The sequence below is a fragment of the Pipistrellus kuhlii genome, unplaced genomic scaffold (genome assembly GCF_014108245.1).
Source record: "Pipistrellus kuhlii isolate mPipKuh1 unplaced genomic scaffold, mPipKuh1.p scaffold_m20_p_26, whole genome shotgun sequence".
Classification (NCBI taxonomy): domain Eukaryota; kingdom Metazoa; phylum Chordata; class Mammalia; order Chiroptera; family Vespertilionidae; genus Pipistrellus; species Pipistrellus kuhlii.
Genome location: NW_023425525.1, coordinates 8,910,878 through 8,926,165, shown reverse-complemented (window position 1 = coordinate 8,926,165; position 15,288 = coordinate 8,910,878). Strand labels below are relative to the sequence as shown.

General features: G+C 45.6%; 1 protein-coding gene across 1 annotated transcript; it reads right to left on the bottom strand.

Moving 5' to 3' along the window:
* Window positions 1-493: 493 nt before the first annotated feature.
* Window positions 494-15,009, bottom strand: PPP1R17 (protein phosphatase 1 regulatory subunit 17). The gene is made up of 5 exons (XM_036453835.2): window positions 14,790-15,009; window positions 9,545-9,651; window positions 5,954-6,106; window positions 4,302-4,451; window positions 494-1,704 (listed from the first exon to the last, which is right to left on the bottom strand). Exons 2-5 carry the CDS (start codon window positions 9,624-9,626, stop codon window positions 1,625-1,627), a joined length of 465 nt encoding a protein of 154 aa, XP_036309728.1. The 5' UTR covers window positions 9,627-9,651; window positions 14,790-15,009; the 3' UTR covers window positions 494-1,624.
* Window positions 15,010-15,288: the final 279 nt, after the last annotated feature.

The following is a 15,288-nucleotide window of genomic DNA, read 5'->3' as shown; positions in this document are numbered from 1 at the left end:
CCTCCCCTCTGCCCAAGGCTGTGATCAGGGCCATCGGCAGCCAGCGGAAATGGAGTCCTGGGATCAGACTGGGGAGAGAGCATCAGGGCCACAGGTTGGGGTGGGAACTCACCAGGGGCTCCTGACTCCAGTGTGAAGGCTGGAGCTGGAGCCAGTGGGCGAATGTGCCAGGTGGGCCAGGCGATGACATGGAGAACCTAAGTTTCTTCTAAAGGGGCACCGAGCTCAGCGCCAGCTGACGCTTGCCAGGCTTCCCATGGGGCCCAGAGCTGCCAGGTCCAAGATGTTTTCCCAAGAGAATCTAGGAATCTAGGATTTCATGTCAATTCTCCTTATTCTGTTGTTAAATGTCAACGACTCATTTAAATATGTTTAAGCCTCTGTGTGTCAAAACCAAACCAAACCAGACAACTCCATAAATCTCCTTCGCAGCCTCCCCTTTGTGATGGAAGCACAGATTATTTGTAGGAGAAAGGCGCTGGGACATGGAGGGGGGTGAGAAGCATCTTTATTATCAGCAGGGGCTGCATCTTCTCCACGTTTGTGAGAGGGACAAAGACAGAGGATTCCCAAACCGTGGGAGCCGGGGTAGATACAAACTTCCAAACGCTCACTTGGAGGCAGGATCTGGCCTTTCCCACGCCCCTCCCCTGGTGGGTGAGGCCCTCCTTTGTGTAAAGCCTTCCCACGGCACCCACAGGCTGCAGGCTGGGGGCTGTAGGGAGACTCCTGTCACCAGCTAAGGCCACACCCTCCCCTCCTCTCCAGGGCAGCATGCTGGGGTCTAAATAAGTGAAGATGCTAAACAGACACATGGCCTTCCAATTAGTTTTTTCAAAGTAAAGTCATCACAAGCGTTGGTATTTTACCTGCTATTCGTTAGTGAGGATTCATTTGTGACACAATTCACAAATTTTAGGCCAACATGGTTAAGGGATGTTCTAAAAAACAAAAACAAATAGGACAGACTGCCGAGCTTCCCAGAGAGACCAGAATGCTCTTCCTCTGGTGTTTCCAGCCATCATGTGATGGGCTGGGTAGACTCCTCTGGCTCACCCAGTCGCCTTGAGGGCATCAGTTACAGGGGTCTCAGGAATGTCATCAGGGACACTTGGACTTCTGAGAAGAGGTGAGAGCGATAAAAGACCACGTTTCCAAAGCAACCAGAGCGTTTCTAACACACACACTCTCTCACCTCCCTCACGGGCAGCTGGGAGCCCCCACCGGAACTGGTGTTTGGATGGTGTCCGTCAAGTCCCGCCCAGCAGCGTCAGCCAAGACACAAAGGACCCCATGTTCTCCGTGTCCTTTGCTCCAGGAATTGACCCTGAAGATGCAGAAGCAAAACACCGGAGCTTTCCCTGTTACCTCCCAATTTAGGATGACAGTCTGCTCCCTTCACTGCATCTGATCGTGGAAACTCACAGGGTGCGAATAGGAACCAGATCAGGGGAGAAAGGGGCAGGTTGGCGGCCGACAAGCTGACATGGTGTGTCCTCTGGGGAAAGGTGTCTGATCGAAAAGGAGGACTGTGACAAAATGAGAGCAGCAACAAGTCTATTTTTTCTAGGTCGCGTAGGGAACCATCCTAACCTATTTACAAGTGGTCTCCAGGGGGATAGCTTTAAATAGCCATCTTGTCGCCATCCTTTTCCTCGTCTTCCAGGATCACGTTGGGTCTCTCCTCCCTCAGCAAAGTCACATCTGCAAAACAAAGCATAGGCCTGCAGTTAGGTGCCTCCAATCAAAGTATCACACAGGACCCAGTCCACAAGGGCACGGCGACCTGAAACCTCTCAGCGCCTGCACAGCTAACGGCGCCAACCCAGAGAGAGGGAGCGGGGTGGCCCTATTTGGCATCCCCAGAGGAGCTGTGGCTCAATGAGGACACCACGCTGGTTACAAGGGGGTCGGAGGCAACCGCCACCCTCTTCTCTACATTCTCTGTGCATGCTTGTGGCCTTGTACAGCAGGAAGCATACGACTTTTGGAGTCCAGGTCACTTGGATTCTCATTCTGCCGTTCAACCTGTGTTGGGCCAGTCAACACCTTCATACCTCAATGTTTTCTTATGGAAACAAGGACAGGGGGACTTATGTAAAGGGTTGTTCCCACAATTAATTAGGAAGCAGGGACCAATGCTCAGCACTGCGCCACACCTGTGAGCAGTGGAAAGCCTGCTTTCCCTCTCCCTTCACTGTTGGACGGTTTATTTTCCTTTTGTAAAGAACTGGTAAGCCTGACGAAGTCAGCCTTACATGCATCTTCCTAACACCCAGGTGAAATAGTGAGTTTAGTCAGCACTAGTCCATTGTAAGTTACCATAGCTCAGAGCACAATGAGAAAATACGGAATGAGTCGTGAGTTCTTCAGACAGCGATTTGACTCCAGGATGAAAACGCTGCTCTTTGTTGCAAGGTGATTCTTTTTCTTCTTTGGGGGGATTGAAATAACTTTTATGAAATTTTAGGGATGCTAGATGGTTTCTTTCTCAGCATCCTTACTAGGCAAAATGCAAGGCGGCTATCCCTCCCTCTAGTGGGCTCCGCAATATTTTGTTTTAAAATTGTGACAGTCTGAAGCCCGAACAACAATTTTTTAGACTCATCAGCCTAGAAAAGCCAGTCTGAGGAGGTCTGGGTGGTTGTGCTCATCCTGTGGATTGTAAAGGTGGGGTCATATGAATGAAAACACCAAGGAAGCGGTGACTCAAGGTCAGCCCTCTATGGTGCCCCCAGCCAGATTGTTCTGTTTCCCATCGATGCCTGGCACCCCCCTTCCCCTCCTCCTCATCATCAGAGACCTTTCAGTTCAGGAAGCATTTCATAAAGATCTAAACTTCAGGGAGGAAAGCTGGGCACCACAAGAGGCCTTTTGACAACCCTGGAATCCATTCAACAGCAGCAAATTAATGAAGATTGTGTGTTGATCTTAATAGCTACTCATTTGATTCCGTCCCTAGTTTGTTCATGTGGGCTCTTTACCAATTAGCTGATATTTATTGAAGAAGAAACCAATTTCAAGAGTGTAGCTGAAGCGAAATCTTTTGCATAAATCACCAATGAAACACGGGTGGAGAGATTTTCCTCCTGCACCAGCTGTGTGGAGTTTTAGGTTTGTGTTCAGAATGAAGGCTTGCTGGAGAACACAGAGGTGGCTATGCTGAGCCCGCAAACTTTTCATCTCGCCTTTCTTGATGTCGCTTGAAGCCAAATTTAATTCAAAAAGGGCAAGAGCCTTAAAAATCCCTGGCCAGTTCTCATGAATTCATCAAACAACTCACTGATGTAAATAAACTTAAATAACAGCTACAAAATAAGAACAATAGTCAAAGAGATGACAAAGTCTTGGTATTTGCACGTCCATGTCTAAATCAGAGCTAGTTCAGATTGTTATACTAACATAGCACAATGAACACTGCCCACAGGTAAGACAGACCTTGGTTATAACTTCCAGGGTTTGACTTTTAGCATAATTTGATCCATTCATCCATCATCTAATCATCCCATCATCAAGCCAATTAGTCACCCATGCATCAACTTCATCCACAGAAGACCTCAAAGTGGCTAAGTTACTTATATTCTCTCTCAGTTTATCTGTAAAGGAATATAATAATGACTTTATTACATTATTCAGTTGGTTTATAAAATTCCATTCTCAACTCGCCAACCCAGCTATCCATAACACACATACACACACACATACACACACACACACCACATAGCCTAATCATGAATATACATATCTTATCCCCCAACTTGCATATATAATTCCCAAAGGCAAGAGTGTATACACTGGACTGGCTGCTTTCTAGCCTGGGGTTGTGAACAATGTTAGCAAGATTTCTTGGCTTGATTTGATACATATTAAGACAGCTATCATTATATCTGCATTTCTCTCACTCTCTCTCTCATTTTGAGGATTTGGCCCATGTATCCAGGTGTCTTAGGAGAACCAGCCATTAGCTATAGGGTGCATGATCCTTGGAAGACAGGGAAAGAAGATACTTCAACTCTCTTCAAGGACACGCTGACATTTCTATTTCATTGGTGTGGTGCATTTGGCCAGTTCTGCTGAAGTATGAGTAATTCTCTGACCCTCCCCATCTCCATTTCAGCCCTGGGGGAGCTGCCGTGAGAGTAAACCTGAAAGGCAGCAGGAAATGTTGCTCCTGTCCAGAGCTCTCTGAGACACACAGATTGCCTGGCAGGACAAAGGTCATGCCCACGGCACCTCCAGATGGTGAGGCCCTTGACCTGTTCCCCCCGCTCCTGTGAACGGGCTGCACCAGCTCTTTTTACCTGCAAAGGGGGACATGTGCAGGGCAGGTGTGTCTTTTCTCCTTGGCTTCTTCTGCTCCAGGTCAGTGTTCTGAAGAGCTGGGCTCGTTTCGCTCTCTGGGTGTCTCTCTTGAACCTCATAACTTGTAATTAAATGTTCTGAAAGCACGCCTGCATAGTGAGGGAAATAGGGAGAGACAAGGTCAAATACAAGCATCTCAGAGCCCAGGTCGGTGCATCCATCTTTGCACATATACTTGGAGATGGCTGTGCCTATAGCTTTTCAAACTTCTTGTAATAAAAGCACTTTCTTTCTGAGAATTAGTATCTATTGAGGTGACACCAGAGAACATTTTCTATGAGGATGGTTTTATTTGTCTGATTTGAATGTGATATTACTGCCACCACCACACATCTGAAGAAAGTGAAGTAAGGGAACATGCCCCTGGTAATGTAGCCCACAGGTGTCCGAGCCAGGCCCAGAGCCCAAGTTCACCTGTCTCCTCCATCGAAGAGATGGGTTAGTCACTGTTCTGCAAGCCACGTGCTCCGCGCTTCAATGGCTGACTTAGTTCTCTACCTCCACCCACCTGCCTTCTCACCTCTCTTCATGGGAAGGTTTTCTCCATCATTTAGAAACTCTCTGAAAACAGCAGCCTCTGTAACCGTCCCACTTTCACTGCCCAGACTGAGCTCCTGGGTCCGCATGTAAGGACCGCCAGTGTGATGTTCCTTCTTACTTCGTAGTTCAACTTATCTGTGCTTTTGTTGTTCCCTCCCTCCCTCCCTCCCTCCCTCCCTCCCTCCCTCCCTCCCTTTCTTTGAGATTAAATTGGGGTGGGAGGTGGGGAGGGTAACATTGTTTTTTCCCAGACAACTCTGTGTTCCATTTGCTTTGTGTCCCTGTGAGTGGGCTGTGACTAGAGAGGACCTTAAATAAGTGGCCTGGAGGGAGGGAGGGAGATAGAGGAATAAGACAAAACAGAACACTTGGGAACAAGAAAGTATCACATGTCACATGCCAGGCTATCATAGGAACACCTCAGCTATTCCCAAGCCATTCACTTAGCTCCAGGGCACATAGCTGGGCTGCATTGCTCAGCCTCCCTGCGCTCAGGTGAGGCCTGTGACAGAAGGAAGTAACGGGAGCCTCTGCAGGTCTGCCTTCCACTCTGCCTTCCCAGCCTGATGGAGGCCGGTGTACAGGAGGCTGATGGAGGCCCATGTGCAGGAGGCTGATGGAGGCCCATGTGCAGGAGGCTGATGGAGGTCTGCATGAGGGAGGCTGATGGAGGCCCGTATGTGTGTGTGTGTGTGTGTGTGTGTGTGTGTGTGTGTGTGTGTGTATGTGTGTGACGCCGGAAGCTGTGTGCTGAGGATATGTCAACCTCCCCACAACGAGTCCCTGATGGACTGTTTGGAGCAGAGCTTGCCTCGCCCACCCCCAACTGCTATTATTGGTGAGAGAAAAAGGGACTTGTATTGTGCCACCCACTAATATTTTGGAATTTATCTGTTATAGCAACTGTGTGTATTATAACAAAGACAGATGCATGAATTGTACCAATGATTACAAAACTCCCAAATCTTTAAGAAAAACAAATTGCAGGACCCATGTGATCCAGCGACAAGCGGGTCCCCTTCACGGGGAGCGAGCGGACTCGTGGCCTTACCGGCTGTGAAAGGCGGGATGTGCGGCACGGGTGTGTCTTTCCTCCGTGGCTTTCTCTGGTCCACCTCGACGTCCAGGGCAGCCTGTGCGCTTCTCCCCTTTCTTGGCTTCTTTTTGAGCTCGCAGTCCTTAATGAACTGGTCAGAAAGGCCATCTGATTGTGGCAGAATGCAACGGGAGCAAAACAACATGACATGGGTGAGCGTCTGGTCACAAACTGCTTGGCTTCCAGTTCTACCTGATGGGAGGGCAGAAGCCATCGCTCTGCAAATAAAGTATTTCTTTCCTGTGGCCTTTTCTACAGGGAACCTTAGGAGCCTTGCACAAATGCATGTAGCCTAAAATATCGTTAGGCTAGATACAGACTGGGTTTCATTTACATTTCTGCTGGGAGCACGGGTTCTCTGGGCTAAATGCTCCTTCCCAATGTCCTTTGCTCAAGGCCAGCTTTCTCTGGAGACCCCAAGGGCCCCTAGGAGCCTCATGCTGCCTGGGGTCTTGTGGTGGGTGCTCAGCACCTCACCCACCCTCACTTCCATGGCAGCCTGGCCACGCTGGTCCTTCACACCGGGGCTTCACCGAGGCCTTTTCACTGCCCTGGCTTTCCACTACTACTATTTGCCCAAGAGCCTTCTCAGAGATGAAGGATTACAGGCTCTTTTGTAATTTTATTCTCAATCGCCTCTCTTCCCATAAGTGCATTGAATGCTGAGTAGGTGGAGAAGGACCAATCAGAGTTCAAATCCTGACTCTGATACTTGCTAGTTCTGAGAACTTGGGCCTTAATTTCTAGAAACTTTGATATTCTCTCGGCTTTTAAAGTGGGGATAATATTGGCCTGGCCAGCGAGGCTCAGTTGGTTAAGTGTCTCCCTGTGCACTGAAAGGTCGCTGGTTGGATTCTCGGCGAGGGCACATGCCCAGGTTGTGGGTTTGGTTTCTGGGGTGTATGGGAAGCAACTGACTGAGGTTTCTCTCTCACATTATGCTTCTCTATCTCTCCCTCTCCCTTCTTCTTGCTCTAAAATCAATATAAACATAAAAATAAAGTGGGGGGGGGGAATATTAAATTAGTGTGTACGAGAGAGAGAGAGAGAGAGAGAGAGAGAGAGAGAGAGAGAGAAAGAGATAAAGTTGATAATGTTGGTAAAACACTTGATATATTTGATATATTTTAGATGCTCAAAAAAATTTCACTCTGGCCATTGCTCAGCCTTAACACTTTCTGATAAGCTAAGAGAAAAGCCCCCCAATATTCCTAAATCCTTTCATACTGACCCAATACCGGGTGTCTGTTCTCATTTTCTGAATTTTTACCCATCATTTTTTTTTTTTTGCTCGTATGGCCCCTTTAAAAGATGATGTAGGTATTATTATTGTATATGTCTTCTTTGACCTATTTGATGACAAGTAGCTTGTATTTTATCCTTAGCAACAATGAATAAATATTTGTTGATTGTATGCTTGAATGAATAAACTCAAACACATTATGTATAAGGATCTATTCTGTTGGGATTCAAAGAAGCTACAAGGCAATAAAGCTATTTGTCTTCTCTGGAAACTCACTATTGCCCAGATAGGGTCTAGCTAGATCTACAACCATGAATGAATTTGGGAAAATTCAGAGATTAATGGAATCTTTTCAGCTTCCTCTCTCCCTCCCTCTTCCCTTTTCATGTCCTCCCTCTCTCTGTGTCTATCTTATTTTTCCTGTTTTATGAAAACATTCAGGTCAATTTCTTTCAAATATTGAAGATTAAATGCATCAAATATTTCCATTATAGTTTTGTGGATTTAGACAAAACTTGTGTCATTATTCATTTATTTATTCAACAAATGTTGATTAAGTTTCTATTGTATGACTAAAACAACAAGTAAGAAATAATCCTTGATATCAAGCTGCTTCTGGCCTATTAGGCCTTATATCTGGATGATCTTTTATCTCAGAAAACTTAATATATATAAGGAACCTATCTCCAGAAATATTTAATAACTATAATCATCAAAAGATCACAATATATAACCAAAAAGTAAACAGCATCATTCTTTTCAGGCAATTTAATAGTAATAACCATTTTCTTTCACCTTAAAAATTTAATTCTATAATTTCAATTTAATAAATATTAATTGAGATTCTACTATGTGTAAGGCACAGACTACATACTTTTATGTTTATTTATACCAGCAAAAGGAAGGGAGTTCAAATCATTCTAGTGCATGGGATGGACCAACACCTTTTCTGATTTGTCAATACCTGTGTTTACCAGTTGTTAAATATTCGTAGATGAGGAAACCAAGGTTTAGAAGGCCGAATAAAAGATTGAAGGTGCCGAAACTGGTTTGGCTCAGTGGATAGAGCGTTGGTCTGTGAACTGAAAGGTCCCAGGTTTGATTCCGGTCAAGGGCATGTACATTGGTTGCGAGCACATCCCTGGTAGGAGGTGTGTAGGAGGCAGCTGGTTGACGTTTCTCTCTCATCGATGTTTCTAGCTCTCTATCCCTCTCCCTTCCTCTCTGTAAAAAATCAATAAAATAAAAAAATAAAATAAAATAAAGAATTGAAGGTTACATGGCTGGTGGTAAGGGCATCAGGCTTAAATCCAGGCTCTTGGGACTATGAATCTTAATGCCTGGTTGAAAATACAATTTTAAAGATTTGTTACCACATGGACACTTAATCCTTTAACCTCCCCCCCCAACACACTATATATATATATTTATATATATATATATATATATATATATATATATATATATACCATAGACGTTTGTTGAATGAATGACTGAATGTTGCTCAGAATGGGTGCTGCCCAGCTGTGAGGTCTCTGGATATACAGACAGGACACAGACTAGTCATGGGGTCACCATTCAACCCCAGTACACATACCAAGACATTTGCTTCAACTTTTACTTTTAGTTCAATTACGCATTTCCCCATTTTTGGAGAATTCTGGAACATAAAATATCTTGATGGCGAATGGGGAAAGGGTGGCGGTGAGAGGAGCCATAACCAGGCGAGGCATAAACGAAGGCTATGAATATGCAAAAGGCCCATCCGTCAAAGTCTGAGTGTCTCATTTTTAGAAATGGGTAGAGGCAGAAATGTTTCTGGTATTTTCATTACAAAGGTTATGCGAAAAGTCAGGTCTGGAAAGGAAACAGATTGACAATAAAGCAGAACGGGGCTGTTTAGAATTCTGTCTGGATAGGCAAAGGGAGATATTGGAAATATTTTATTGGCACCCCACATGGGGTGTGTGCGAGCCAGGAAATACTGGAAACGAGCTACCCTGCCACTTTCCATCTATTGCCTCGAAATGCTCTGCCTGGAACGCTTTCAGGCCCCAAAAAAGATAACAATGCCTTTCCTCTCCTTTTTTGTTAGAAGTCTAATGAACCTCTCTCCAGTGCTTCAGCTAATATTTACATGGCAGGCCCCACGAACCCGTGGCTATTTGTCCATCTGGGTTGGCTGTCACCAGAAGGCACAAACTGTCAGGTTTTAGGGGGCCTCTCTCTGACTTGGCTGCAGACTAAATGGCAGAGACCCTTCCTTCTGACTTCACAACTGACATTCCTATTGAAGCACTTACCCAGGTGGCTGCAACGAGGGTCAAGCTTGTCCAGTCTGTCCTCCGAGAGGTCCAGTGGCTGCATTTGCTCAGTGGACATCATCAAAGGAGGGCAGGTGTGTGTGTCTCTTCCCCAGCACAACAGAAGTATAAGACACAAGTCCATTAATATGTCTTCTGTTCATTCATTCACTTGTTAAATAAGTATATCTATTGAGCGCTTACTATGTTCCCAACTCAATCCCATTTTTCAAATCTGCCTCTTCTACTTAGCTACTAGAAGCTCAAATGTGAAATTTAAGCTGCAATAAATCAATGCACGTGGATTTATGGGTAATTGGCATGTTTCAAATATTGAATATTTGTCCTCTCTCAGATGCACTGCGGGGTTTCAGAATGAACACTTGTCAAGTCTGAGTTAGAAATGAGTTAGCTGAGAGTTGCAGAAAGTATTGATTAAACCTTCCCTATTTTTTCTCTGTTGAATTCTGCAAAGCAAGATTGAGCCTACTTCACAGAAGGGGAAACTAAGGCTCAGATATTCTAATTAATTTATTTACTCACACATCTATTCAATAGCCATATCCAGACCCAAATTCACTCCTGTAGACTTCCACTAGACACTCCAGTCTCTTAAAAATAAAGTGGGTTTTTGGAGCCCTAACTGAACATATCTTCTGGGTTTGGACCATTACATTCTCTAACTAAAAAGTGATAAAACTTCCTTCTCAGCCATATTATAATGGTAATAGAGAGGTGGTAAGAAAAAAAAAATCTAGGTCTTGAAATAGATCTTTATTATTTTCTCCCCAGGGATTCCTGACATTAGAGCAAGTCTGTTTCCCCTCCCCACCCCACCTCCATCTTTCCTAAGCCACAAATCCATTGAACTTTCCAAAGCTATTAGTTGTAGACATTGCCCAGGAGAAGTGGAAATCCAGAGTGGACATGTGTCAGGACTGAATGAGAAATGCATTAGTTGAGATTTACAGGAAATCCTCATTAGAGTATACCTAGATTCTGTTTCTTGAATTTCTTTCAGACAACTCATTACTCATGTCCTACCATAGTAAGAATAGTTGGAGAGGAGTAAGATTAAAATTATCCACTGGTCCTCTTGATATTCCTAGACCCTCGGTATGCAGGGGAACGCATGCACATAGCTCATAGAATGAGTTCAACTCCATTGTCTTAGGAGGAATAAGCCAGTTTTCTATGGGAGGCTGGAGGGGCTCTCCCCCTACAGGCTGAGATCATTGCTTAGCAGATGGAGCCATTAAGGGATTACTCGAGCCTGGCTTTTAGAGTCACTCTGAGCAGACTGATTGTACCAAGTGACCTCAGTGGAGATCAATTTATACCATCGTCTTTAGTGTTTGTACACAGACTTCCTAGTCCCTGAGACATAGGAAGCATGTTGTTAAGCTGGGTGGCCAGCCCCCACCTGCTTGAGTGTAGAGGAAAGCTATGAGGCCACTTTTCAGAATGAATGGGCTTGGTGTTGAGGTCTAGAGGTAAAGTTATAGCTTCAAATATGGCCTGTGCATCTGCGTAACCAATCTTTCTCTTCTTTGGGCAGAAAGATGTTAGCCCTGTCATAGACTTTGTGCTGAAAATCACCCCATGGAGAGAACCTGGACAAAATATTCATTCTTCAGAAGAGGTAAAAGATGAGCTTCCATTAGTTACACAGTTTGAGTCAGAGTCATCATTCGAAGTCAGGACTCATACCTTCCACACTAGGTGCTACCTGACAATAATACCCCTCCTTCTCTGCAACCCAAAGTAAGCTGTTCTTTGTAGTTAGATCATAAGACTGCTTTTATGTGCCTCGTAGATGGTTATTTAATTGAAACCTGAGCTTTTGGGTAGATCTAGATTATATCTCAGCTCTTGAACTAAAAAGCCAAATGACTTTGATAGAATATCTAAACTTTAATCATGTAAAGAGGGTAAGTGGAGTCAAAGAGCAATAGCATCATGTATGCCCTTCCTCCCTACAAGCTATTGCTGCTATGAGAGGATTTTCAAAGCCTATTACCTGTGTAGTATGCTGACTGGCACTCAGGGACATAGTTGCCCTTGTGCTCCATCCCCATTCTTACCCTCAGTTTTCTTTTCTGCAAAAAAGAGATAATAGTGCCTGTCTTATAGAGCTATTCTGAAGATGAACTAGGACAATTTCATGCTTTGCATATTGTAGCACGTTGGTAAGTAACATTTGCCTATACCCAACTAAAATAGCCAGCTACTGAAGACCAGGTGAGTACCTAAAAAATTCTATGAACTTATTGAGTCTTCCAGTTTCAAGTAGATGCTGAACCATGAGACCACAGCCTTCACCTGAGCAAAATGGTTAATTGTTGTACTGAACTTGAGAGAGGTCAGCCCTTGGGGGATAAACTGTACAAATATCAGAAGTCCCTATTCAAGGTGAGGGTGTCCAGGGATTAGTCACACATGGGACACCTGCTTCCTTCCAGGATAGCACCTGGTGTCTAGGGGGAAACAACACTATTTTAAATCAGTGGAACTGAAAGAATGATGAGGGTGAACTGGCAAGCCTTTGCTGGTTAGGAGCCTGATAGATCTGAGATTTTCCCATTATGGATAATACCCCCTTGCTGGGCAGGGACCTGGTTTGCTCATGGGAGTAGAAGACACTTTTATTATGGATGATGTCATTATGGTCTTCTTGGCAAAAAGAAAACCCTTCACATGAAGGCAAGAACAAATAAAGGGAGAAGAGAGATACTTGGAAGTCAGCATCACCTTGTTAATAACCATCATTTTACCTGCCTGTGGAAGGTTAGGATGAGATGACCCCTCTCCCCCGCCACACTCCATGTGCATCCTCATGGGGAGGGTGTTCTGTGGGACTGGGCCACTGTAGGACATGAACTAGTCTAATTCTTAAACTGAGAAAAGAAATGTCTCAACTTCCTGTCCCTGGTCTGCGTGCATTCCTCTCTATCATCTCAACCTCAAGCATCAGCGAGGGGACGTTGGTGTCATCATGCTGCCCTGAGAAGGTGTCATCACCTCCCCTGCAGCTCGCTGTAACTTGGGATCTTCCTGAAGCACCAGCTCCTTTCAGACCTGCATACCTGCTCCCCTGGGTCTTCAGGTTCCACCCAAAGGGCTGGGCCTTAAGATTGGGGGATTTCATAGCTGTTCTCTAGTACAAAGGTTTGTGGCCCTTTAACATTGTCTTGTGACTTATTGATTCAGTGTGGTCGCTGGATGTTAACATTCACAGAGCGATGACTTGGACTGCCACTGTGCTTGTCAATATCAGCCCGCCCTCCCGCATCTGAAAAGCCAGGGCCCATGTGCTGTGGACATCCGGAAACTGGTATTATGTAACACACCGGAGGGTCTCAGCAAGCACCACAATCACATGCATTACTTCTGCAGCAAAAATATGAATATTTTCATTAAATGGTATAGCTGAAGAGCATGAAAGAATTTGTATTCTTGCAGGTCAGGTTTTCCTACTAATTGCATTTATGTTGAACTGAACAACAACAAAAAGCTTTTGGTTTTCAAAGCTTTATCAGATTTTTCAGTGAGAAAATAAATAATTCTGGGTCTGGATTATTTTGTCTAAGGCGGCGTTTGAGAGCATGCGGGTGAAATGGTGTAGCATGTACCAGAGACCAAGTGACATCATTTCCAGGGGTGGAGGGAGTTTTCAGGATCCTGATGCTAAACTCTTGCAACTTCCTCTTGCTAATTCTTAATACTTGAGAAAAACACCCTTTTCTTCCCACAGAAAGACACTTGTGAAGCAAGTATCACGAAGAGAAGAGACATTAACTGTTGCACAGAGAATGGTTATTAATTACATAGGTCGCTTTCTCTTTTGAGAAAGGAATAAGAGATCCAGGGTCTTGGGTTCCAGTGAGGGACCCACCCACAAAGTTTTAGGATAGACACCCAGAGCAGCCAGCCGAGCTGAGGACACATGTCGGGGAGTCTGCCTCCACCAGCTCAGAGCTGGTTACTACTTCAGGAAGACAGAGGTGCTATTTCTGCAGCTAAAAAAGATTGGTCAGTCAGTTGGAGGTCAGAAGCTAGTCTGGGCATTTTGTCTTTTCTCTTAGCATCGAGCAGATTCCTCAGTTGGGTGTTAGAATACATCATTTAACCCATGGACAGGAAAGTCCTCACTGATGGCAAGCATTTGGTGTTGGACGGTGAGATAAGGTGAAAGCAAACGTTGGGTTACTTGTGCAATTCTCTAGCTGGGTGTACTTGGGAAAGTTCTACGTACTCCTGGAAACTTGGTTTCTACATCTGTAAAACGGGCAAGATAGTGGCCCTGCTCCAGGGTTGGAGTATTAGCAGCACAATGTGTGGAAAGCTCCCAGCCCAGACCCCAGCACGCACACTAGCACTTTAAGAAATGTGAGCTGCCCTCTTTGCTCTTTCAATCTCCCCTTGTGATTACAACAGGTATGTTTAAATGGAACGAGTGGACTCATCTCATCCCATCTCTGGCCTGTCGGAGGCTAATGACACAATGCAAGGTACCACCACCTGCAAGGTCTCAGGGACGTGATGATACCGATGCTCAGGAAGGAGCGAGCAGAAGGAGGGAGTGGACACCCCGCTTAGCTGAAGGGCATTCTTAAGAACTTACCGAGTCCTCAGGCCTGGATTGACTTAAAGGCATAAAAAGTGACAAGGTAATGTCCACAGCCCAACGTGGAGTGGAGTCCGGTGAAAGGACCCTCATGCCATGTAAAATTCATATCATTTGTCCTATCTCTTTTTAACCTGAAGATTGAATATGCGAAGAGTACCGCATATTAAAATCAGTTTGCTCATGGAGAAGACCTAAATTTGCAGTATTCCTGGAGGGCGACTCCTCCGTGAAGTGGGGCACAGCGAGGATTTTTGACAAGCACACGCTCCCCTGCCTTGAACGATCAGTCTCCCCACGCTGCTGTGCGAACCTGCAGCCACACGGGTGTTTTGGAAACTTAGCAATTTAAATCGCAAGGACCCTGGTTCTCACAGATCTCAGGACTCCACCGCCCTTGAAAATGATAGGAAAGTGGTGACTTTTCTGATCCCCACTCAGTCCCAGCTTAGCCTTGCTTCAGAAAGCACACACACCCCTCTCCTCACAACCTGGCCATCCGGTTTCTAGCCTTCTTTGCCCCAGCAACAACAAAGAAACCAGGAACTTAGGGCAACTTGTCTTTCTCCCCATAAAGTTCTTCGGAAGGCAAATGCAGAGCGAATGCAGCGCACTTACCTGTCAGGCACAGGGATGCGAAGTGCAGAGCTGGGGAAGGCGTGCTTCCTCCCAACGCTGGGCCACCTCTAGCTGTGGCTCCTCCTGCAGTGGCTGCTGCTGCCCAGCTCCTCTTATCAAGGGACCAGCTGCCGCTGTTGCCATGGGGATGCTCCCTTTCTCAGGCGCAGGGCAAGGGGGATGGAGCGGGAGAGGACTAATCTCACAGCCTTGGTTCCCAACGGAAATAACTGCCCATTACAAACACACATCACTCACAGTTGTGCTGGGAGTATGTCGTGTGCAAGGCCGGTCCTTTCATCCCTGGGACAGCCCTGCACCGCAGGTTTTCTTTGCAAATATGGAAACTGAGGCACAGAGAGGTTAGTGGCTAGTCCCGAAGGCACACAAGCTCATTCTCACCCTCACGTGGACCTGCGTTTAGCTTCAGAGTACTTTCACTCACACACTGCTGCCTGGGAAAGGAGTATCGTGGAGAAGGAAGATAGTAGCAACCGCT

What these genes read in the sequence shown, in the direction of transcription:
- PPP1R17 (XM_036453835.2), bottom strand. Translation starts at nt 9,626, where the DNA reads ATGATGTCCACTGAGCAAATGCAGCCACTGGACCTCTCGGAGGACAGA. An exon ending in CCCTCGTTGCAGCCACCTGG is followed by an intron (nt 6,107 to 9,544) that starts GTAAGTGCTTCA and finishes TGCCACAATCAG; the next exon opens with ATGGCCTTTCTGACCAGTTC. An exon ending in CATCCCGCCTTTCACAGCCG is followed by an intron (nt 4,452 to 5,953) that starts GTAAGGCCACGA and finishes CTCACTATGCAG; the next exon opens with GCGTGCTTTCAGAACATTTA.